This window comes from Galleria mellonella, unplaced genomic scaffold (assembly GCF_026898425.1).
Source record: "Galleria mellonella isolate WM207_F2 unplaced genomic scaffold, CSIRO_AGI_GalMel_v1 utg64, whole genome shotgun sequence".
NCBI lineage: Eukaryota > Metazoa > Arthropoda > Insecta > Lepidoptera > Pyralidae > Galleria > Galleria mellonella.
The window spans coordinates 1895000-1921118 of NW_026442133.1; the positions used below are offsets into that span (position 1 = coordinate 1895000).

At 31.2% G+C, this 26119-nt stretch overlaps 1 protein-coding gene across 1 annotated transcript in view; it reads left to right on the forward strand.

Moving 5' to 3' along the window:
• LOC113512403 (ATP-binding cassette subfamily G member 4-like) overlaps positions 1–26119 on the forward strand; it is a 108843-nt gene that overhangs the window by 33020 nt on the left and 49704 nt on the right. The window contains exons 2-3 of the mRNA XM_026896283.3: positions 16798–16915; positions 18325–18514. Of these exons, the coding sequence (XP_026752084.1) occupies positions 16798–16915; positions 18325–18514 (308 nt within the window). The remainder of the gene's footprint in view (positions 1–16797; positions 16916–18324; positions 18515–26119) is intronic.

The window sequence follows — 26119 nt, forward strand, 5'->3', positions numbered from 1 at the left end:
TTTTTTTATGGGTGAAAATGGTATGGTAACCCCGCCTGCGCTAACGGGATACGCTGGCGGAGCACCAGTGAAGGGTGATAGATGAGAATGAAAACAGGCCAGTTAGCCCATCATGATGAATTCATCAGGAATTAACCATGATAGTTTCCAGGGAGAACCGCGAGGAGGTCGACCTGGTTGGGTATATTGCTAGCAATAGGATTCTCAGGCTCCATTACTAACAATCCCTTTCCCCCCGCCTAGCTGCGGTTGTTAATCCGCCTGCCAAGTGTGGCAACTACTGGCAAAATTCCCCTTATGAGGAAGACTTATGTTCAGCAGTGGACGGTTAAAGGCTGATATGATGATGATGATGTCTATTGTTTAGTATCCATAGTATCTCTATGCTGATTTAGTTTAGAGCTAAATACGCTGTGCGATATATCTAGCTGTATTTATTTTAATTAACCTTTTTTCGCTACTTCGTATGGATTTTCTAAGTAGTAAAACGAATGAAATAAACTACTTTTGGATGGCATCTCAAGATAAAACATAATACCAAATTTTAAGTTAGACCTTGAAAAACACAACTGTGAAAACCGCGTTCAATTTGATGCAGTATACGTAAAACGTAATTCTGGAACAAACATACAGACAACAAGGCAAATTTCTAAAAATTATTGTTTTAGCTTCCATTGTTTTTATTAAGATACCTCATATGTTTTTTTCCTTAATATCTTTCATGTATAGATATCATCTAATCCTTACTAATATTATAAATGTGAAAGTGAGTTTGTTTGTTTGTAACCTTATAGTGCCTTAACAGCTTAACCGATCATTATGAAATTTGGTATACACGTACTATATGCGATAGAGAAGGCTACATTTGACAGATACAGATACAGGCTACTTTTGACCCAATCAGTGTACATATCCCGATAACGCGGACAAAGCCACGGGTAAAAACTAGTATTATTATATTAGTAAGATTTAGTTCAAGACAACCAAGTGACGTGGGTATTACACTAGCTATTCACGCTTCAGGGAGCGAGCTAAACGGCTATGTCCGCCCGCTAGTTAATATTTGATGACATAAACAAGAACATTTCGCATTAGCATTCTGGCGGAACGCAAAGTTCACATTATTTTATTTTGCTGTTTTAAAAAGGTAAGGTTTACCATGAAATGAAATTCCGAATTTTCGGACTCAATTTCGCGTTTTTGTTCATATCGAAATCGGCCCAGTAAATGGAGCTTAACATTTCATTCGTCATAAATTCTAGCATAAAAATCCAAAGGAACAATATTTTAGATAGATAGATAATTTATTTACATTACTTACAGCACACAAATTATAATATATACAAACATACACATAATACACAGCAAAAGAGATAAAAGTATGAAAATAAAAAAGCAACAAATAAAAAACAATTTTAACATTTTTAAACGGTATGTGTTATGCAATTTTAATAACAAATTTGTGTTTCGTTCGGCCCCGAAATTTCGAAAAACATTTCATGGTAGGCCCTCGGGTTATCAGTTTGATGATATCTCCTTTTTTATACATACACTAGTCTTTACCTGCGACGTCGTCCGCGTAACCGGAATGTGTTCACTGATCGGGACAAAAAAGCAGAAAAGTTTTACTCCGCCGCCGTTTTTCGTAGAGTTTTTGAAGAGAACCTTTTCTTTTTATATAATAAAAGGATTTACTTTCAAGGTGATCTATTACGGTTAAAATTTAAGCCGGTCCTTTATTAAATTATCCATTCTTAAATTGCCTCTCTCGTTATGAAAAGCGTTTGTACATTTTAAGTCGTCAAGCTTAAAGATTTAGGCTATACTTTAAAATGTTATAGATTGAGCTCCCTCTTAAAGTTTTTCCAAAAGACAGGTACAGCATAAGGTTGTTCAAAAAAAGGGATAAAAAGGTTTCTTCAGGGTCGGCAACGTGTACGTTGTTACATGTTAATAGGCTATGGTAATCCCTTACCATCAGGTGAGCCGTGTGTTTAGTGGTATAATCTTATATATAAAATTCTCGTGTCACGGTGTTTGTACCAAACTCCTTCGAAACGGCTTTGCCGATTTTTATGAAATTTTGTGTGCATATTGGGTAGGTCTGAGAATCGGCCAATATCTATTTTTCATACCCGTCAATGATAAGGGTGACCCACCCCAAAATATTTATTTTTTTATTTTTTTGTCAATTTTTTTTATTTTTATTTCATTATAATTTAGCATTAAAAAATACATACAACTTTAAATTTTCATCGTTTTACGATCAACCCCTGTATTTTAATCGCGATTTTTATATTTCGCAATAAGTGGTAAAACAACGTTTATGAGGTCAGCTAGTTTTTTTATAAAATTGTAACTAGACAATGTCTGTACATAGAAGATATTTAAGAAAGATTAATATTAAAGGGACTTAATATATTTTTTTGTACAGAAACCATAATAATAATTTTTAGAATTTTTGTCACTCTGTTTCTCTGTTCGTTTGTTACGCGAACACGTAAAAAATACTGCACCAATTTGAATGCGGTTTTCACAGTTGTGTCCCTAACAGTTTTACTTACTATCGGGTGTAAATATTATCGTGATACGTTTTCTAGAAATGGTTTCCTAATTTATAAATCCACGCGTACGAAATTGCGGGCCAAAGCTAGTATGTAATATAAGTATTATAAGTACAGATTAAAAAATATTACGCCGAAGGAAAAGTGCAGCAAAATAAGCCTGGTGCAATGGCGAAACTCGAAAGCTAATTATAGTGCATTATATTACGTAAGTTAGCAAGCTTTCTATTACAAGTTACGAACCAGTTCTAGTACTTAAGAAATGAGGATAAGGTGAAGTACAAGATCAAAATAAATTAAACAAATATGTGTTTAAATTAAATTCAAAAAGAATTTTCGACTGCAGTATTTTTTGTTTATTGTATTCATTTATTTATATCTCATTGCATTGCGGTAATATTTTTTACATATGTTACCCAATATCTAAGCCAATTCTAAACCACAGATAATATAATCTATAGTAGTATATATATGTAGTTTTTTTTTTTAATGGGTGAAGATGGAATGGTAACCCCACCTGCGCTATCAAGCGGTTAGCCCATCGTGCCCAGTCAGCCCATCGTGATGGATACGCCTGGCATTCAGCACGATGGTTTCCAGGGAGGACCACGGGGAGGTCGACCCGAGATGGTATATTACTAGCAATGGGACTGGTAGTCCCCACTACTAACAATCCCCCCTCTGTTTATGTAGTTTATCAATAGATGGCTCTGTATAATACGCTAGTAGTTTTATTATTTACTGTACTAGTCTGAACAGAAATTACATTATTTTTTTTTTAAAAAAACATATCCACTTCAGCCATATCAACAGATAGAAGTACCTAAGTTCACCTCAGACTGTAACCTCATTCGCAGTGCCACATACTAGTCGCCTTACCAGATTGCGTTTACAACATGGTCCTTAAACACCAAACCTAGCTTTCCACTGTAAATACAAAGATCAATATTACGGACGGGCACGATAAAAGATTAATTTCCGCCATCTTTGTCTATTTGACAGCGACAAATTTATGCGAGTCTCATATGTATACATAATTATAATACAATATATATGTACGTCTAATAAAATAATGTAATGAGGCTATAATTTGAAGATTATTTAGTCATTTTAGTGTAGGATTCAGGAAGAAATAGTTGCAGGAACAATTATACCATTTTTTGCGTGAAGAAATCAGTTTTGGAACGCTACTCCGTTCAGGAAAAAGTAAATAAGTACTGTTGGACTCCTATTGAATAAAACAGCACTACATTCTGCCTGTTCATCGTAGTTTTGGCAAAAGAATAAATCCTTATTCTTATAGTTCCGGGACACGAATTTACATTTTATCGCAACTTCGGCCCATTTAAATTGATTCTTCTTCCACAGCCAGAGAGAGACTTCCTCCTCTGCCTCCTTGACTCAATAGAACAACTAATATTTTTTGTATTGCAATATTTAAATACCTACCTACATATCGTTGTTGATTGCACCGCGTCGTGGTCACGGCAGAGTGAGTAGGTAGAATTTACGTGAAACAGTGTCATGTACTCGCGAAAATCCTTACTAAGATTATAAATGTGAAAGTATGATTGTTTATTTCTTTACCTCCATAAGAACTCAACCATTCACAATGAAATTTGGTTTATATGCACTACTTGATAAGATAGTAAATTTATATATTTGTAAAAACGTAGAAGATTAAAATTAATTATATCTTAGTAAATATATATATATATATATATATATATATATATATATATATATATATATATATATATATATATATATATATATATACACATATATATTAAAGTGTATTTACAAAGGCATGTACCTAAATATTTTACTAATAATAATAAAAATATTGTACATATTATATCATATTCAAGTACTAAGGATTCAACAGTTCTAATGTTCATTTTGACATCTTCCACTATACTTGCCATGAAAACTATCAACTCCAAGCGAGCAGTCTTTGTTAGAAACTCGTGTCGCTACCGCCTTCACTTTACGTACAATATTATTTCTCTTTACCTAGGAAAATATTGCAAAGTGGTTTCTCCCACATGCCGCGAGCCTAAACAGGCATTCTTATTTCCCCGGATTTAGTCAGGATGAAATCCAATATACCTATTATGTCCATTGTCATGATCATTATAGGATCAGTATAAATAAGACAGCATTCACTTAATTGACGACCTCCTTAGCAATAGGCACTGTGTTTTGCATAAATAAAGTACTGGGTTCGTTGATTCGTTAAACCAATTTGGAAAAATAACTTTTTTAAAACTAAGTATTCTGAATTGTACACCTGTATCCTGCCATAGTAACAATTTATGTACCTACGTCTAAGTATGAATTAACCAGTCACAATTATATCACCATCTGATTATGAATATAATAAACTTTTTAAATTTTTAAGCAAGTTTAGTCGGACTTTACTCGATTACGTATTCAATTCTCAACCGATTATCCTAATTCTTTTTGAAATTGATAGGATTTACCTACATGTTAGTCTCATATTTATTTTTTAATGACTAAAGCGGCCATTATTCTTTGCGAAGTTATGAAATCTTACATTCTAATCCTAATACGTACTTATTATAAACGTGAATCTAAAGATAAATGAATAGATGTTTATTACATTTTCATTTTCACCCAAAAACTTCTAAACAAATTTGAATCAAATTAGGTACACACGGGCGAAACTGCAAGATACTAGTTTAATATATGTTTAATGTTATATATCTACAAAATATCTTTTCGTTCATCGGTGTTATTTGTGTGTGTTTGTATATATGTGTGCGTGCACGCTTGCGAGTGATTGAGTAGTGCGTGTGTATGTACGTGTTTTGTAAGCGTATGTGTGTGTGTGTGTGTGTGTGCTTGTGCGTATGCGTGTGCGTGTGCGTGTGTTATATTTAATAAGTATACCTATAAATGTAGCGTTTATCTTTTACAGAAATCCTATTGGAATACTAAACGACAATACTTAATGTCCTCTTTTGTTATAAAACTTTTATGCTAAGGTCGTACCAAAATACAATAGGACCGCTTTGAGGAGACTTAGGCATATTTTTGTCTAACAGTGCTCCAGCAATTTATCTCAAAAGTTACTATAAATAACGACGTGAAATTCGCCAAAAGATACGATAATATCTGTTCAGTAAATTGAATAGAGTAACTATGCATTGATAATATATTGAACTTTCCAATATACATTGTGCCTCCCTTATACTCTTCAACGCCGGTGCCATTTCTGTGGGCATGTGTTATTTATGTCTCCTATATTAATACTTTTACTAGCAAATCACCGTATTTTTACGACTTCAGTACTAAATCCTTTTAGAAAAGTGCTAAAAATATAAAATAAAAATTATACAGTATAGAATGGTAATCAAGCTGACAGCTCACCTGATGGAAAGTGGTAACCGCCGTAATAGACATGAAAAAATACGATGAACATAACAATAATAGTAATAATTAAAAGCGCGAACGGTATAAAGTTGATCCGAGAAATTACATATAGCAGCTAGTCATTCAATCTTAAATATTCACTAATATATCAGATAAATACTAGTCATATATTGGTCATACGTTTATTCGATAATTTAAATTTCCGATTTATCCTCCGAGCATAGAAAACATCATTCACACATCAAAATAATCCGCGTAAAGGTGGTAAGCTCGCTCCTCGAATACAAATATGCTCGGTATGTCGAGTGTTACAACGACAATAAGCATATATTTCGTTAGAAATTACATTCATGTGCATATTTTTAATAATAAACTTATATTTATTATAAAAAAATATTATTTCATTCACGTTTCACATAAACAATAATTATAAATATAATGATGTCATCGAGTTATTAAAATCGTGAATGTGTCAAATGGTGTCTCATTATATACAATTCCACATGTTATTTAGCTACTACTGGAGGTGGAAAATCACGTTTATTATTCGAGTTGATATAGCAATTCATTACGCGGTGGCCATCAGTAAATTGCCTTTAATTTATTTCTTAGTTATTGAATAGCAGTTTACACCTTTGTCACATACCTTTGATTATGTTATTGTGTTTCCTACAAGTTGTGTCTGCTACTTATCCGTGTGATAATGGAAATTAATTTTATTTGTAAAAACATAGAATGTAATTATTACATATTAATGGGGCAGATTCTGAAACGCTATTTCTATTGATCCCAATATCTACTATTTTAAGTGGTTCTCTCAAAACATAACTATTTATGTTTATAGTAAATAATCCCTGAAATAAAAATATTTATAATAAAATTTCTATCCAATTAACAAAGGTCTCTGACTGCAACCACGCGACATACAGTAAAAGGTCAAGCTGTATCTGACAACTCCACTAAGCTCCACTTTTTTGAGATTATAACTACTTCATTTTCGTGGTTTTCTATGATTATATAATAACCAAAAATACAGATGATATCAATTTTATTGTTAAAAATCGTTCGTAAGTACATATTATATTTTAATGTAATAACTACCAATTTAATTTACGTGTAATTTGGTCGAGAGAGCTCTACTAGTTTCGAGACCATTTGAGACCCTTAATCTTAAGCAACTGTGACACGAGCGCAAGGTTAACTACGCGCCTTGGCCCGCTGAGCACGAGCTGTAGGCGTATTATTTTAATATATGCCCTTAAAGTTAACCCTACGTTCGGATACAATTCTAAAATTACTCTTTTGGGTTCCTGAGGTTGATTTTTACAAAAAAAAAATGTACAGACTCTAGCTTGAGGGCCTGGTGATTTCGTGGCACTTATAATATACTACTCTTTTTGCAATTTGAACATAGTGTGCGCTATGCCTGCGACTTCGTTCGTATAACAGAGACAAAAGTAACCTATTTCCTTCTCCGTGTTATATGTAATAAAAAAAATCATGACGATTGCATAAGGCTTAGAGGTAACAAACAAACAAGTTTATTTTCATATTTATTATATTAATAAGAATCTATAAACTAGCTATGCGTCCTTTATCCACGTAAACTTACCCTGCAAACAAGGTGCGTTGCTCGACATAATAAATGACCGTGTGTTGTCATCGCCTTACGATACCCGACCTGCTTTTCCATCTGTGTAATCAGATCCAGCGTGTCCGTGTAATTTTACATAATCCAAAGGTTCTACGTTTGCTTAAACTCGTTTATTAGCTTAGAATCTAATCAAGGTATCTGCCATATTGCAATATTTTTTTCTAACAAATTACGACTTTTTTCGTGTCAATTTCGTATTGTATCAATTTGCTGAAAAAAAATATTGGAAATTTGGATAGAAATTAAAAATCTCATTTAAGAACTATTGTGTACATAATAGACTTCAAAAATATAATAAAAAATTACCAGAAATCGACGAAATTATCTAACCCCTGTATAAGTAATCAGAACAGTATTGTATAACTCTTCAAATTTGGTGATTGTGTCGCCTGGATTTTGGAGAATTATAAAAGTAATGAAATTAAAGGAATAAAAGTGTATAACAAAAACATATTATATTGAAAAAATAGCTTGGAAAAATTACTTCGAACATAATATTGGAGGAACCAACGACTCCAACAAAATGTGGTCACATAAATAAAAAAATTTTAGGTCTGTGACGCAATGATAAACAAAAATGTAACCCCGGGTTCGATTCTCAATAGACCTCAGTGACAGCTTAAATAGTCCTAGTTATCCCTTTGGATATGAAAGAACAAATTGTTTCACCAAAAAAAAACTGACTTCACTTGTGACAAAACTACTTATTTTGATCTAAAAACTAAACTACTAAACTGTTTTTGATAAAATTTCTATTACCGATCGTATACCGTATATTTTTTTTATCTAAAAAATATCTGAATTATAAAATAATAATAGTAAGTATTTTTCGAATAAAAAAAACTAACGAAGTTTATAACAAACATAAAAAAGGCAACCGAATTCAGAGCCTACTTCTTTTTGAATTCGGTTGAAAATCGTAAAGATCGCTTTACAGGTACCTAACGATAATTTTATAAAAAAAATACCTTACTGCTAAATTCATTTTTTGCTTTATCAAAAGAATAATTCAATAATTGAATAAATATATACAAAACCTATCATAAATGATAAATTTTATGATAAATTGCTTATATAACGAGCTGTGACGATAATGAACCACGTGTATAATGAGTTCCAATTATGATAAACTGTGTATGTGATAAGCTGAAACTGTTTAATTCTCGCTATTGTTACTAACTAAATGCATCTCTATCTTGAAGTATATAATCCAAAACATCCTATGAGTGACATTATAAACAACACACATGGTTTTCCGTATAGATATTAATTAAAAAAAAATTGCATGCACGACCGCATATGCAACAAATAAAAAAAAACAAATAAACAAAATAATCAAAATCTGACAATAAGTTTGTGAGATTTGACGTTTGAGATTTGTTTTAGTTATTAAAGTGTTTTGTCTTTTTTCTTTTGCGCTAATTATTCGATTTGAAAGACAGAGACAAAATACTGTTATTATTTTTTATGAATAAAGGGAATAAATATATAAAAATCCCGCGTGACGATGACGTTCGTGGTAGTCTCTGAAATAATTCAAACTAATTTAATGATTTTTTATAAATGCGTATTGTTGCTCCCACTTGAAATAATAGATGTTTATTACCCCGATAAGGAAAATACAAACCAATATTTGGCGGTAGGGAACAAAACAATGTTTCTTTTTTATGGGTGAGAATGGAGTGATATTCCCGCCTACGCTGGCGGGGCACAAGTTAGCCATGATAAGTGGGGATGAAAGCAAGTCCCTACCATGATGAGTTTAATAAGAATTAGCCACGATGATTTCCAGAGGGAACCGCCTGGAAGTCGATTTCATAGAGTATTAATTGCTAGCTTTTATATCCCCGTTACTAAAAATCCCTTTCCCGCCACAACAGTATTTACAAGATCAGCTATTATTTCATTTAATTACCGTGATACAATACTTAGTAGTTAAATCAGTATAATGGTCGGGTTAATAATTTAATTGAATAATTAACGTTATCTATATTAACTGATGTAAGCGTGTATGAATGATATAATTATACTCTACAATTACCTAGCATGCAACAAAGCTATATTTTATATAAAGCTACTTTTTCTATATTGAGATGAAACTTCATAAACGCGTATATTAAAAAAACCGGTCAAGTGCGAGTTGAACTCACACACCGAGGGTTCCGTACATTAATATATAAATATGACATAAATTTGCCTTTATTGCATTTCTCATACAAAATAAAGGCCTAATAGTTATTATTATTGATTTTATAATTCGTATTTTTATTTTAGTCCATAATTGAAGTTAAAAACTGCACCGCATAACAAAGTTTGTTTTTGGAGGTTTTTTGATAATTTCTCAAAAATGGTGCTATCTTTTCAGATATACCTTTACTTTATAAAATGTAATTATTTCAGATTTTCCTCTTCAGAATCTTTGCTGATAAAGGGAGAATATTTTTTTGTCACACTTTTGATCATAAGTAAAAAAAATAACGCAGCATGGTACTGCTCATGTCTGTAAGCGACGGTTACCACTTACCATCAGGTGGGCCGTCAGCTTGTTTACCATTCCAAGTTGCATAAAAAAATATATAACGCTGTAACAAATACACGGACGGACGAATAAAGTCGCACTATAAGGGATAAGATCTTTTGTACCTTTTTAATATGGAACCCTAAAAAAGCAGCAGAATATGAATACACAAATTTTATGTATGTAACATTACAACTTCCTCGTACTATTGACAATTTTCGCGGCACAATGGTAAGCAATTGTTTTGTAGAAATCTCGATTTCGATTCTCAATCGGTTCAATGTAAAATATAATTCAGGCCAAATTCAGCTGACTATATACAATTCCTTAGTTACTTTACATTAATATATTCGTATGGTAACGAAAGTTGGATATGTAAGAAATATTATACAAGTACAATAAATAAAAAGACTCAAATGAAGATGGGCAGGGCACATTATCAGAGGAGATGACAAATAGAGTAAGAAAGTGACAAGATGGTATCCCAGGGAAGGCAAAAGGAAAAGAGGCAGACCCTGCGTAAGATGGGATGATGACATCAGGGAAGTGACTGGAAAAATGTGGGACAGAGTGGCTCAGGACAGACGAAAGTAGAAACGGATGGAGGAGGCCTTTGCCAAATGGCAAACAAATCTTCAAAAAATAAGCAAGAAACAATTATTAGAATAAGTTATTTTGTTTTAAGTTTTTTAAATTTTATGTTTATTTTAATGTCAGTACTATAGTAGTAGTTAATCTGAATAAAGGCTATATTATTATTATTATTATTATTATACAATAAATGCGTTTATATAATATTTAAAACAAAACAAAAAAGTTCAGTTGTTGGACACAATTTCATCTATTAAGTGAACCCATATGTATGTGTCAAAGAGAAAACACCTAAAAATATCTTAAAGATAAACAATTTTCTTTAAAAAAATATTTAGAAGAATACCCTATAGTGGGGTCTAAAAACGATAAAACCAATTAACGACTTAATTGTTAATTAATGTGCATTGTTTGAACTACAAAGTAGAGCTGTAAACATGCACCATGTAGCAAAGTGGTTTCCCTTTTTTTAGCTAATACCTAATACAATTACTAAGCTTCTAGATCTCGTACCTTAAGTTGGAGTGTCTTAATATAAACGCTTTGCCAAAAACGAAGTAACTTTATTTTTAACAAAGCGTTTGTATTGAGACTATACATATGTACGTAAAAAAGTTACTAAAATCCACAGTTATTATTCAGGTATAAAGGAAGAACTTTATTTATTTATACTTGTTTTCATGTGTACATATTGTATTTGTATCTACCTACTACGCCTCACAACTTTTGAGTTTACCATTGTATGAATTGCTATAAATTATTTCATGCCAGGGATCCCGATGACTTGTGATACGGGTTCTTCGAATATCCAGTTCAGACACCAGTTCTCCACAACTTTGTAGTATTTACGGTATTATTTTAAGTGTTCCATTGTACTCAGAAAGTTGTGAGATAAATTAATTAATTAATAAAAATAAATTTAACACTTTATAATAATTATAATACAGTTAATAAAAATAAAACATAATTTTACATATACATATATTTGAAAGAATGGGATAAATAATAGAAAATAATGTTTCATAATCATACTTATCGTCATATATTACGTTGATTAATATATGAGTATAGATTATAAGTACTTTATTGTTATTGAATAATTGGAAACTTGATTAATCCATTTAACATATAATTAAAATTATATTACATGAAAAAAATTGTTTCCAATTCAAACTTAAGTTTCAATATATATTCGAAATACAAATAATTAATATTCTTTATCTTGTTTAATTAAAATATAACTCTGATTCTGTGAAGTAACGTTTGGCTGACTAAATTTAGACTCAGTTTTGACATTCAATGCTCTGTCTAAGCTAAGCTTTGTCGAGGCGAATTGACAGTAAGAAAGCACCTCGCTAACGCTCACGTAACTGTTTGCGGATGATTATCTATCCACAAATGAACGTGCCTTTATCCCAGACAGTGTCCTGCAAATGCTAAGTCTGTTTAAAGCCTTTCCAACTAAAGAGAAGGATCCATTCTATTTTCATCCATTAAAAAACACTACGTTTAATTACAAACCCTGTTTAAAATGGATTTTTAAACGTCAGATGTTTTCAATTTGACTATACGAGTATTAGAAGAATATATATGTTTGTGTAGATATATATGAATTAATTTTAAACCATGTTTTCTTTTTTAAAGAAAAAAGGATTTTACTCTTGTATTGCGTATGTCTTTTGCCAGAAAAATATTAGTTTTGTCAGAAAAATATTAAATTATGGAAACAGCGTTTATAAAAAGTTCACATACAGCATGTTGTATTTCCTCATCCAATTTTTTTAACACATTTATCATGATTCCTACAAAAGTTAATTCTGCTTTTTTACTAATACGGCCTTTTCTCATGTATATGTGTAAGGAATCGTCAAAAGCATTCTTTGGACTATTCTCTATTATGGTGTATAAAAAACTTATGCGAAGAATATTGTTAATTCTATGTCAGAATGACATGATAAATGACTAAGCAGTTTTTGTCATTATTTCCTTATAATACAGTCTGACTCTAGAAAATGAATATCTACTTATGTAAGACGTACACACGTTGAAACTGTCACGTGTATGTATAAATATAAATACGTAAAACAGTATAAAGGTCTTGTATTCATAAAATACATTAACGAAGATACATCAAGTGACCATTAAAATGCATGATTCTCTTTTTTTTTTAATTTAAATTCCATCTAGTCTACCTACACCTGGTGACAAATGCTGATGAGCTAATTCAAACTAATATTTTTTTTTTCAATTTGTATTTGTAAATAATTTTTTCAAGAAACTAATCTTAAATAAAGTACGATATTAAAAATTTTGAACACTAAATCAGAGATTACAATTTTAGCAAAATAAATATAAGATTAATACAAGAATTTAGGTACATTTTAATTGGAAAAAGACTCATTAAACTGTCTAAGATATCGCATACAATAATAACAACAACAAGCAATTAAAGAGTTTGTTCAGGAATAAAAACTAATCAGTGATTTATGTCACTTGTTCTTTAAATTCAAATCACAAACTCTATTACACTGATCCTGTGATAAAACTTATGGTGGATGTAATTTTTTTTATATACTACTTATAGGATTATGTTATTATCCATTACGTTAACTTTAGATAAAGTGAAAATTCAGGTGAAATGAAAGTGAAAATAAAGTAAATTGCGATTAGGAAATGAAATACGAAATTTTAGGATTAGCGAAGAAAGTGACAAAATAGTGTAATAGTTAAAATAAATTTGTAGAAGATGTTAGTTTTTATGAAAAATATAATTAGTTTTTATAATAATTCTGTAAAGTCAAACTCGAGTTTCACTAGCGGATTCGCGAGTGAATTTTCCATTACGTTAACATTAAATAAAATGAAAATGCAGATGAAATGAAAGTAAAAATAAAGTGTATTGCTATTACGAAATGAAATACGAAATTTTAGGATTAGCTTTGCTAATTATTTAGCTTTGTTTTTGTCATTGACATTTTTCGTCACAATTATACTGGACAATTGAACTTGTTAACGTTTCTCCTGAATAGCAACAGTTAAGAGTTATATATAAAGACTATTGCGTCATTATTACCGTAACCTATAATTTCAGGCACGCAATTATATTATTAATGATGATGGGTACAATCAGTGTAAAGAATACAATGTTTCATTATGATAATTTAATGAAATAATCTGTTTTATGAAATGTACTTACTCGATACCTACTCTATTTTATCCTTTGAAAATAGAATATCAATACTAGCTGTGCGGGAGGAAAGGGATTGTTAATAATGGAGACTGAGAATCCCATTGCTAGCAATATACCCAACCAGGTCGACCTCCTCGCGGTTCTCCCTGGAAACTATCATGATTAATTCCTGATGAATTCATCATGATGGGCTAACTGGCCTGTTTTCATTCTCATCGATCACCCTTCACTGGCGCCCCGCCAGCGTATCCCGTTAGCGCAGGCGGGGTTACCGTACCATTTTCACCCATCAAAAAAAAATACTAGCTGTGCAGAAGGAAAAAATTGTTAATAATAAGGAGGTTAATTCTTATTGCTATCAATATACCCTGTCAGGTCGACCTCGCGGTCCCCTCTGGATATCATCATGATTAATTTATCGTTTAATTCGTCATGTTAGGCTAATTGACCTGCCTTTTCATCCTCACTAATTATCCGCCACTGGTGCCCTGCCAACGTATATCGATAGCGCAGGCGGGTTACCATTCCATTATTATCCATTAAAAAAAAACTAGCTGTGCGGACAATTTTGTTTGCGTTATTATACAATGCGGGAGCATATTGATTAGTCAGGAAAAAGTTTCTTTAATATTTTTTTTTGTTCCAAACATAGTGTATGCCAAATTTCATATCGACTATTGAGACGTCAAATCGTAATTAAACATATTCACTTCTATAATATGAAAATAGACAAGATTTATAATATCAATAAGGATTAATCCGTTATGTCTCCGTACCTTATAATTTTACTGCCATAAACCACCCTTCGAAACGAAAACACACCAATGCAAAAACAGACGGTTTGGCAGCTTTAATAAGTGGGACAAAGCTACACAAGCAGATTACACTCGTGTTAATTCCATATAAATTTTATGACGATTGAAGTTGCTATGCTTTTGTAGAGTAATACCTTAAGTTATATTCTATCCTAAAGTAATTTTTAACAGCGAATACGCAAAACGAGCGTGTTACTGTTACGAGAAAACGTTTTGAACTAAAAAGATATTTAGGTTAATTAAGAAAGAACAACTAAATTACCCTCTATAATTTATATTATTCTCTATCTTTATTAGTCAAAAACAGACTCATTTAACTTTTAAACTTTCACGTTGCACGATTTATGGTTTATAAAAGAAAAGAATTAACACGATCATTTATGTAAACTATAATAATTTCCCGTCGTAGTTACCGTGTCTTTAAATGCATCGAATAAAGACACAGTCAGTGTTTTTTTTTTTAACGGATGATAATGAAATAGTAACCCAACCCCACCTGCGCTAACAGTATACGCTGGTGGGGCACCAGTGAGGAGTAATAAGTAAGGATGAAACAGCAGATCAGATAATGATAACACCTGATGAGTTGAATACACCTGGAATTCAGCACAATAGCAGACCACTTGGAGGTCGACCTGACAGGATACATTGCTGGCAATAGGACTGGCAGTTCGCATTACTAACAATCCCTTCTCCCCCCACACAGTCAGTGTTATATGCAGAAACTCTCAACGAGTACGTTAAAGAAAAACTTCTGCCTCGGAAACAACTAGACTGACGTAAGCATGACAGCGCTACGTCAGTCCGGTAACCATAGTCGGTATAATCTGGTCGAAATGTAGAGATAACTTGAGTAAATTATTATCATAATTTACCTTTGGATTTAATATATTTTTAGCATCTATGTTAAACTTCAAATGTTCTGTTCAAACTTCTGTTTGAAATTCTTCCGAAATTCCATGTAATTTCTCATAAATAAGATCACCGTGCAGTCGTTTTGTAATACTTATTTAATAAACTTCCATTAATAATTAATACACGATTAATAGAGTATTTATGCGAACATTCAAGTCAAGGTATCCTAGGTTAAGCTAATAGGCGATATACATAACATTATAATAAATATGACATATTAAATATCTTTAAATCTATATAATACATTACATTTAGTTCTTTTAATTACGCGTCCAGCTGTCAAGTTACCTATTATGGATGTTGCTAGATTTTTATCATTTTTCGATTTGTATTTCTTTAGAAAAATGCTCACTTGTAGGACACTGTCTTAAATGGGTACTAATAATTTCGATTTTTCTATGGAGAATATTATTTATGTATTTAAACTTTATTAACCAATACATTATCCTAACGAGTATAATATACAATTTAATTCTAGCTCATATGTATCTAGATAGAGTGTCGAGAGTTATAAAACTTACCAAAACATGTTTAAAGAATTAATGTTGAGGTTGACGCGTTATTTTTTCCTATTATACCAAAACATAAAAATATTTATAACATAATAAATATAAATGATCGCCATGTTGTCCCAGCATAGAATGGGTCACCCCTTCCTTTTCCGTGGATATCGTAAGAGGCGACTAAGAGAAATTAAAGATCGAGGTATGGGCAGCAGCGTCCCTCTCAAAACATCACCAAAGCATAACTACAGATGGCAGCCCGCTTGTCAAGCGTGGCAAATATTGGCAAACCCCTCCAATTTATGGTGACGACTATACATATTCAGCAATGAACAGATAATGGCCAATATGATAATGATGATGATATAATGTTAGTTGATGAAATAAAAATAAAATATATTAATTATTAAGTAATTATATAATATTAAGTATCTCCATAGATTTTTTTCTACTTAATTTAACCTACCCTTCAAAAATAAGCATAATATTGTCTGATATACAAATTGGGACTCTGTAATTAGCTAATATATGGTGTAAATATAATATTTTTCATTGTTCTAGATATGAGCTGTTGATTCCAGATGTATTATTAAAATAAAAATATATCATGTAATCTAAGATTAATTTATTAAATTCTCTTTTTTACAGGAGAACAAAGGATTCTTCACAATGTGTCCGGAGAGTTCCGTTCTGGGGAACTTACCTGCATATTGGGACCTTCAGGGGCCGGCAAATCCACATTACTCAACATACTGGCAGGATACACGTAAGTTATAATATACACTAATATTAATGACCTAAAAAAAATAGGTTCTCAATTCAAATATATTGCGTAATGCGTTGTACTATTATGTATGTATTTGTCAATTACAAATCTATTTTATTTTTCCAACCGATAGGATTTTCTCCCGTGTTAGTCCCACATTAATTTAATCATTATTAAAGGCTTTATTGACTAACAACACCTTCAATTGTTTTAATGAACCAATATATAACCGTTATAGCTTCAAATATTGGCCACCTGTAGCAATATATAACCCGAAGGACAGACAATGGACGGGAATAAAGCTTCTCGAGTAGCTATCCCTTACGGGCTAATGTAGTGCAAAGCGATCTCCGCCCACTAGATGGAATGATGATAGTATCCGATAGATGTGACCGTGCAATTCTTTTGGAAGATATAATATTCCGCTATTGACAAAGAATGACTGATATCATAATGATAATGAATATAACTTCTATTATATTTTTTTATATATTCTTTATTGCACTTAAACAATACATTCGACGATTAGTTTAACACTTGTTAGTAAGTGAGGACTTATCTCTGAAAGAGATCTCTTCCAGCCAACCCAATGTAGTTAGAGAGAAAATAATTTAATTTGGGTAATCGAGTGCAGGAAAGGTACCGGTGAAAATAATGTAAATATAACAAACACAAATTGTGAATTAATATATAAATAAATAGATAAATAAATAAATAAGTAAATAGATAAATATATATACATATGTATAAGTGCATAGAATTATCATGTATAATTGGTTAAAAGATGTGATTTCAAAAAATATTGATATTAAAAATGCAGAGACTTTATAGAAATACTATATAATAAAAATATATTTCATCATATCATATTAGCTCTTAACTGACTACTGCTGAACATAAACCTTCCCTATAAGGGGAGTTTTGCCAGTAGTTGCCACGCTTGACAGGCAGGATGGCAACCGCAGTTAGGATTTTGATGTTATTTTGAGAGAGACGTCCATCCCTCGGCCATTAAGTTCATTTAGTCGCCTCTTACGACAGCCACGGGAAAGGATGGGGTAGCCTATTCTATGCCGGGACCATATGGTGAAAAATATGTTTGATAGCAACACATTATAAGAATTGATAATAAGTTACTATTAAACATATTTTCATTTAAATCAAACCTTTTTAATTTTCGTAATAAAATAAAAATACGATAAGGAATCTAAAATTATAACATACCCTGTTCTTTGCCTTTACGCATCAAATACTGTAAATCATTAAAGTCTACTTATAAAAGACTTAGACAAAAATTTAAAAATAGTAAAATATCTTTTCTTTGATCCTGGTATTAGCTAATCAATATTATATTAAGTAAAAGTACATATACAATATATCGACAACTGTAACTATTCATTTCTTTGCAGATCAAACGGCGTTAATGGCCGCATCACCGTGAACGGTCATACGCGTGATATGAGAGTGTTTAAGAAACTCAGTAGCTACATAATGCAGGATGACCTGTTGCAGCCGAGGTTGACCGTCCAGGAGTCTATGAGAATAGCAGCCGACTTAAAACTCGGCAAAGAACTCGGCAAAGCAGAGAAGGAACTTATTGTGAGTACATGTTTTTTCCGTTAAATGTTCTGACTCTTAATCTTACACGAGTTTCTGTCGCCAAGTAGCTGACGCAGCTGTGCTTGTACAATAGTGCAAAAAGTAATTAAGTTGTAAAAACTAAAAAAACGCGACAGAATGTTCCCACTGACAAAAAACACGACCAGATGTAATATATATCGTTGGAAACACAGATGTAAATTCAAATAGATATAGTAACTGCGTGTTTGTATTTTATGTATATTTTTTTAACCTAAACAGATTTAAAAGACACTTGGACTGCAGCAAAATATTGATTCGAAATAAAAAAAAAATAGAAAATTAACAACAACTGGCATAAATTATATTCTGAAAGATTTTGGTATATAAGCAGATTTGCTACTAACGTAGCTCTTGTAATGCAAGTAATATTCCATATAAGTAATGGAGCATCTAATCTTCATATACATTGTTGCGTCATCTGTCTTTATCTATGTCGGTCGGAAAGATTTTTTAAGACTTCAGTTATAACGGTTAGTCTTTTCTAACAATCCTCCCCCCCCTCCTATGACTTATAATTGGGCCATTAAGGTGCCAAGTAACTTAACAGACGAACACACTTTCACATTTATAATATTAAGATTTCTACCATTCCTGGAGCTCATTATATTCCTATCTATATATATCCAATGTCTGTAGTTTTACAAGATCAACAGCAACAACCTACATAAAGTTGAGCATTGGAAATACTAAGAAGTTCGCTGCGGTCTTTGAATATTAATTTACAAGAAAGACACAGGTTCCCTGAAAGACAATTGGGTCACAAGATACACCGGAGAAACTATTATTTAATTTTGATCATGAATCGTTAGCGATATGTAAAACTAAATATTTATCCATACTATAAAATTTATTAAGACAAAAATTTCATGAATCAAATATTTAAAGACTACTCTACAGATTAGTACGGGAGACTTATATTTTTTGTCATTTTTCGACTTATTTTTGTTTAGTGGGAATGTTCAGTTCGCTGGTAGAACACTCCTTCCAAAAGATACTAACGATTTCACATATATAAGTCGCCGTGTGATCCCGAGAAAGAATAGGTCACCCCTTCCTATCCCGTGGGTATCGTAAGAGCCGACTAAAGGAGCGCGAGGGATGGACAGCAGCGTCCCTCTTAAAACATCTCTAAAGCCTGACTGCGGTTGCCAGTCCGCCTGCCAATCGCGGCAACTACTGACAAAACCCCCCAAGGGGGAGGCCTATGTTCAGCAGTGAACAATTAACGGCTGATGTGACGATGATAATATAAAATACAAATTTTAAATAACATAGATAATTTAATACTATGTTCATAATAATCAATAAGTAGTTTATAAATATTTTTTTATACGAGTTTAATTTTCATTTATAAGGAAAATGTGAACATATAAGTACATGATCGTATATATTTATGCATATGTTCCTTGACGCTAATCTGCAAAACCGCTCAACCGATTTTAATCATATTTTGTAAGTATGTATTATTTGTTCCGACTTAAGACATAAGATGTTTTCATGTCGATAAAGGCCCAGTAGGTAGCGGAAGGGGGCAAACTATGTTTACCGAGTCTCAGTAATATCTTTATATAAAAAAGCGTGGAGCTACAGACAAACTACAAAGCAGTTTTGCGGCACTATGAATATGTATAACCTATATATCTGCTTAGTTAAAATAAAAAAATGTACACAATATATCTTATACAAGCCGAGAATAAATTAGCATAATTGTATCCATTCTTACTATACCCAACTACCTTTATTATATTTTTCGCATTACTAATTTACATGATTGCATAATGTCACTGTCATTGACATACTAAAATGACATAGTTCTATTATTAACTTGTTAACCTGAAAACAAGAATAACCGTTGTAGAATTGACAAATGCTTCTAACTAGCTAGTTGCTTAGTATTATTTTGTTTAATTCCGCTACCATTAGTATGCAATTCAACAATTGGTGATTAATCTTCCGCGCCAAATCTTTGTTGTCGAAAGAATACTAAAAAAAAAATATGCTCACGACTAATGAGGTAGTCATAGGCAATTTGTCAACAGTTGTCGCTGTGATGAATGGAACACACGCCATGATAATATTTCGCCGAACATATTAAATGCAGTGTAGCACTGTGCATACTAAATACTAACAACAACGGAATTAAACAAAATAATACTAAAAAATTAACCAGTGATATGGAAGTCCTTAAAATAACATTACTTTTAATAAAATATTTAAAATTTAAGGCTTTTAAACATTAAGAACAAATTATAATATGCTTATTTTCCTTATTATATTAAATTAAATTTTGGATATTGTAAATATTAAATATTGTAGGAAAATAATGAAATAATTAAATACATACTATATCACTGACCAGCAATCCAACCCAGTTTCGCATGGGTTGCTATAATTTTCAAAAATAGTGTATAACCTATCTTACTCGCTGATAATGTAGCTTTTTCTAAGTGAAAGTATTTTTAGAATCGGTTGAGTAGTTTTGAGTTTATCCATTAAAAACAAACAATCAATTTTTTAAATTAGATAAGATCGTAAAGTAAATCCTAAGGTTGTCTTGAAAAGATTACTTTCAATGTTATGATCGCCTTATTATACTTCTACGATTATATTATTACATTTATTAGTTGTCTTGCTTTATTATCTATATTATATAATATAATATACACTCATTCATTCATTTTTCACTTTATATTTTTAACACAGATTGTATAGATATAGGCTTCATAAAATTTGAATAAATGTTTTCCCAATAGTTCTGTTATAGTTTTTGTTTATCTTTCATCAAAATACCTCTTTTAAGTCAAAGTAGACATCAACGTTATTTCTAAGCGACTGTGTGTATATTACAGGAAATATACGTTAATTAATTAAATGTAGAACCTTTTTATTATTTTATTTGATTCGAAGATTTTAAATTTTGTTATACTTTTTAATCGACTTTTTATATCGAATAAATTGAAAAAATCTCACAGGAACGAAAGACAACGGATTTTCGTGGTTCTAGACACAGGAAATAATTAGTAAACAGAATTAATTCTAATATTATTTACTATTGATTTTTATTAAAGATTGCCTGGTAAAGATCGTATCGAACGGTAAAGCCACCCATTGTTTGTGATTATTATTATTTTTAAATAATAATGAAAACAAAGAACAAACACACCTTTGACGACAGTTATATCCTGTTACAATGGATCATACGAATAATTGACAATGTGCCAATTGGTGTGTGAATGACCTTCTGCTACTTACTATCCTTCATTACGCACATTTTAAAGCACTGCCAAATTGGAAAATATTTTACATAGGAATTAATTTGTTTTTTTATTTCTTACACATAGAAACTATTTTCTCACGACCTAGTGAAATAAAAAAAATTATATAGAGATAACAGACTTTCAAGATTCAAGATTTTTTATTTGTGAATCATGAGTATAAACAAATAAACAATACAATTTTGTTCAACATATTTAGCCTATACGGTATACAAAAATATGTAGTTATACAGACAGTTTAAAATTACATATACAAGTCAATTTCATATAATTATTATATTCAAACTTGTTTAAAATGATATCTTCCTAATTATTATTTTATTGTACTAAATGTGTCTATTCTAATAGACACACTTTATAGAAGTTCTAAAACTACAAGCTCTTTTAAAATCATCTATTTTTTTATTAATGTCCCCTCAGTTGAAAATAGTAAATATAATGGTGAAACTTTATGCATTTAAACATTCTGACACTTCCTTAAGGTTGACTGGGAGAATGCTCTCCCTCCTTTTAACATTAAGTCCGCCTTGTAATAAAGAATAAATTATACATTTTTTGAATTGTAACAAGCTACAAAACGTGTGCTATGTCAATATGTAGAAGTAGGAACATTATATATCTCGACAAATTATTTATACACGTATCGTAAGTGACAAAAACACTAAAAGCAATGCCTAATATTAGCACGTCGAAACCCAAAGCTTATATCAGATAAATCTGTGATGTTCTTTTGTTAAAACCTTTGAATGTAATAAGTACTTGCATAGAAATCAACTTTCTGAAAATAAATTAAACCTTATTTTATATCTTATATATCTATATAACTTATAGATTTATAAATAAGTGCCTAATTAGGAATTATGCCACTGTTTTGGGTTAATTGTCTTGATCTCTTTTTTAGAGATAAGTTCATTTTTGCCCATATTATTTTTAATGATTATTTAAAAATAGTAATTTAATGAGTCCAATAGAGAATATATAGTATTAATACACATAACTGTGTCACTTTACAGCTGTTGTTGTAAATTACATTCTATACAGTGTAACGGGTTTTGTCTGCAAAATAGCTTTATGACTATGTGAGGATTTTTTATATAACATAACAATAATTCACATCAATTAAAAAAAATAAATTATGTTGTTTTAATTCGTTTATTTTGATACTTAGTTATATACACGGAAGTATTTATCCAAGTTGTGACGTCCTACGATGTCCAATCATGGCCGATCACGTTTCGTATCTTGTAACTCGTAGGTAAAAAATAGCAAAATTGTTTTACCTTTAAAACATTTTGAATTTATCACAAAAAAAATTGTATACTAATGATTTAGATTGACTTCTTACGATTGGATAGAACATTTGAAAAAAATATGTGTATAACTAATAACGTAGCTTTCTCTGAGTGAAAGAATTTTTAAAATCGTTTAAGTAGTTTTTGAGTTTATTCATTACAAATAAACAGTCAAATAATATTCATATTTTATTATTATATATAATTAATATTTTATTGTTAACAATTGTCAATACAGTCGTAACGAAATCGGATTTTTTATATATATTATAAAAATCGGATTTTTTCAAACTCTGTAGCAAATAACTGTCTTTTACGAAACAATATGTATTACATTTAAATCTCTATCAAATTCAAATCATCTTTATTCAAATAAACTTGGTTACATACATTTTAGATTTGCCATTTTTTTTAAACCTAATCTGCAGGGTTCGTAAAGTTGTTATCTGCTGAGAAGTGTCCCCAAGAAATACGAGTATGACGTTAGTTTTTTGTCTGAAGTTACATGGCTATTAAAAAGCCTATGCATGATCGACTAACACTATACACGTTTGTAATCCAAATAATCGTTATTTTGTAATATATTTTGTTCAATAAGTGTATCGTTTACTATTACAATTACTTTTTAAAACATTTTAATTTATGTATTAAGTAGACGTTGCAATCAAAGTGTATTTCATTGTTAAAAGTTTCGTAAGTACACTTTATATTTTAATTAGACATATAATTACGTATTCTGAATAAACATACAAATGAGTTAATCCCGTTACTTCCATAATTGAAACATATTCTGTCTATCAACATGAATGCACAATTGAGGTATTTTTTTATCTTAATAAATATCCTTACTTTTACAGATAGAAACGTTCCACATATACATGTAGAGACTTCATTTTTTTTTTACTGTTTCACTCTAATTGGACTCAATTAAGTCTTACTACCGCGTACTTTATCTGCAACGACCCTTTCAGATACAGCTACTCAAATAGATTGCAAGATAACGTCCCTTTTAAATCTGATTAGCTCACGTAACGTGTTTTGCCTTCCTACGTGTGTATTTCAGATTTAAGAGAAATAAAAACGTACAATTATCTTAATTGCGACTATCAATTCGCAATCCAAGACCCTCAATATAATAATTTTAGATAGATATATGAATGTAACGTAGTCATCCAGTAAAGGCTTGAGATAATAATGGACATAATGTCCTCGAACAAAGTTTTTTTTTTTTGTGTAAACCATGAATCCAATACCAAGTCGCGTGTACATTGTAATACAGTATCAAAAATAACCGGTACTTTAACTCAGGCATTTCCCAAATAATTATATGACAATTCTGAACCCACTATATATATATACTATAGATGTATGTATATAGCATGTAATCTTAGAGGTTTTATTATGACCTAATTAAGGTTTGCGCTGAGAATTGTCGTTAGAGGTAATAGCTTCTGTGGAACAAGCAAATATAAAGGGAAATTTTATCAACGGACAATGTCCTTCCCCTGTGTAGGATATAAATAAATCTGTATACTTGGGAAACGTATATGAAAATTACATGGAGAATGAATAGGGAAGTCACTCACTTGCACAGGCAAGTGTACGAAAAATAAAATAGTACCCCCACTTACGCTGTTGGTAAATACAGGCGGACAGAGAGGAATGATAGGTAAGAATGAAGTCAGGTCAATTGAATCATCTTAACCAATATTAAGAGGGGAAAGTGATTAGTAATGGGGACTAGTGGCCCCATTGCCAGCAATCTGCTCAATCAGGTCGCAGTCTCCATCGAAACCATCGTGTTAAATTTATAACCTGAACCTGGCTTCCTCATCGCCTATCATTCACAGCGTATACCAATATCTTAGTCAAGGTTACCATTCCTTTTTCATCCATCAAAAACTAGTATGCAGAATTCATCTCAGTGTATTAGGTATTCACAAATCACCAGCCGAACCACATGTCGATTGAACTATCGAAATTCAATAAACGTCGATGCATTTGAATCACAATAACATTGTTATTGATGAGTCATTACATTAATAAATCAGCACCCATACATACATACAGAGTACAAAACGTAAATTTGTCATACAATTATATACCCAAATGTTTTTGTTAACTTTTAATTGCGTATTAATCGATAGAATACGAGTATAAATTAAAACGATTACACAAATAATAATATTTAGAGGGTGTCACAGAGTATTCTGTGAGACATCACATATGTCATAGATATATGATGCTGTTCATGTCTATTCGTGAAACTTACTTATTTAGGTGAGCCGTCCATTGTGTATTTAATACTAGCTACATCCCGCAGCTTTATCCGCGTTAATCACTATATAAATTATTCATATGCTAATTTAAAATATACTACTCATATACTATTGCTACTCATGTACAGAATTCCATTCGAATCCGTTTAGTAATTTTTGTATGAAAGAGTAACAAAAATCCATCCATCCATTCATACAAATATTCGCACTCATATTATTATTATTTTTATTTATCAGTCGTTAACTGTTAACTGCTGAACATAACCCTTCACCATAAGAGGGATTTTGTCAGAAGTTGCCTCGTTTGGCAAGCAGATTGGATCTCTAGTACTTATTTCACCTTTACTACTTATTACCTATAAAGAAAAATTAGTAAAACTAATTATCTGGCACTATTTCATATATGTTAATGAACTTCCCAGTAAAATACAAATGTAATTAAATTTTTCCCAACGTATTTCTCGTAGTGTTTGATAGTAGGATTTATTTTGAATTAACATCCATATTAGAAAATTAATTTTAACCCTAATGTGTTAAAGCTGATTATAGATATATTTTATACAAAAAGATAATTCTATGCCTTCATATTCTTTAATTTCCGTAGTCACAAGAATTCTCATGTGATTTTAGTATCTAGAAAGACTTATATTGCAGTAGATGACGCAAATGCTTATTGTGATTACTCAATATATATTTTTTCATATACTTGTACATTAC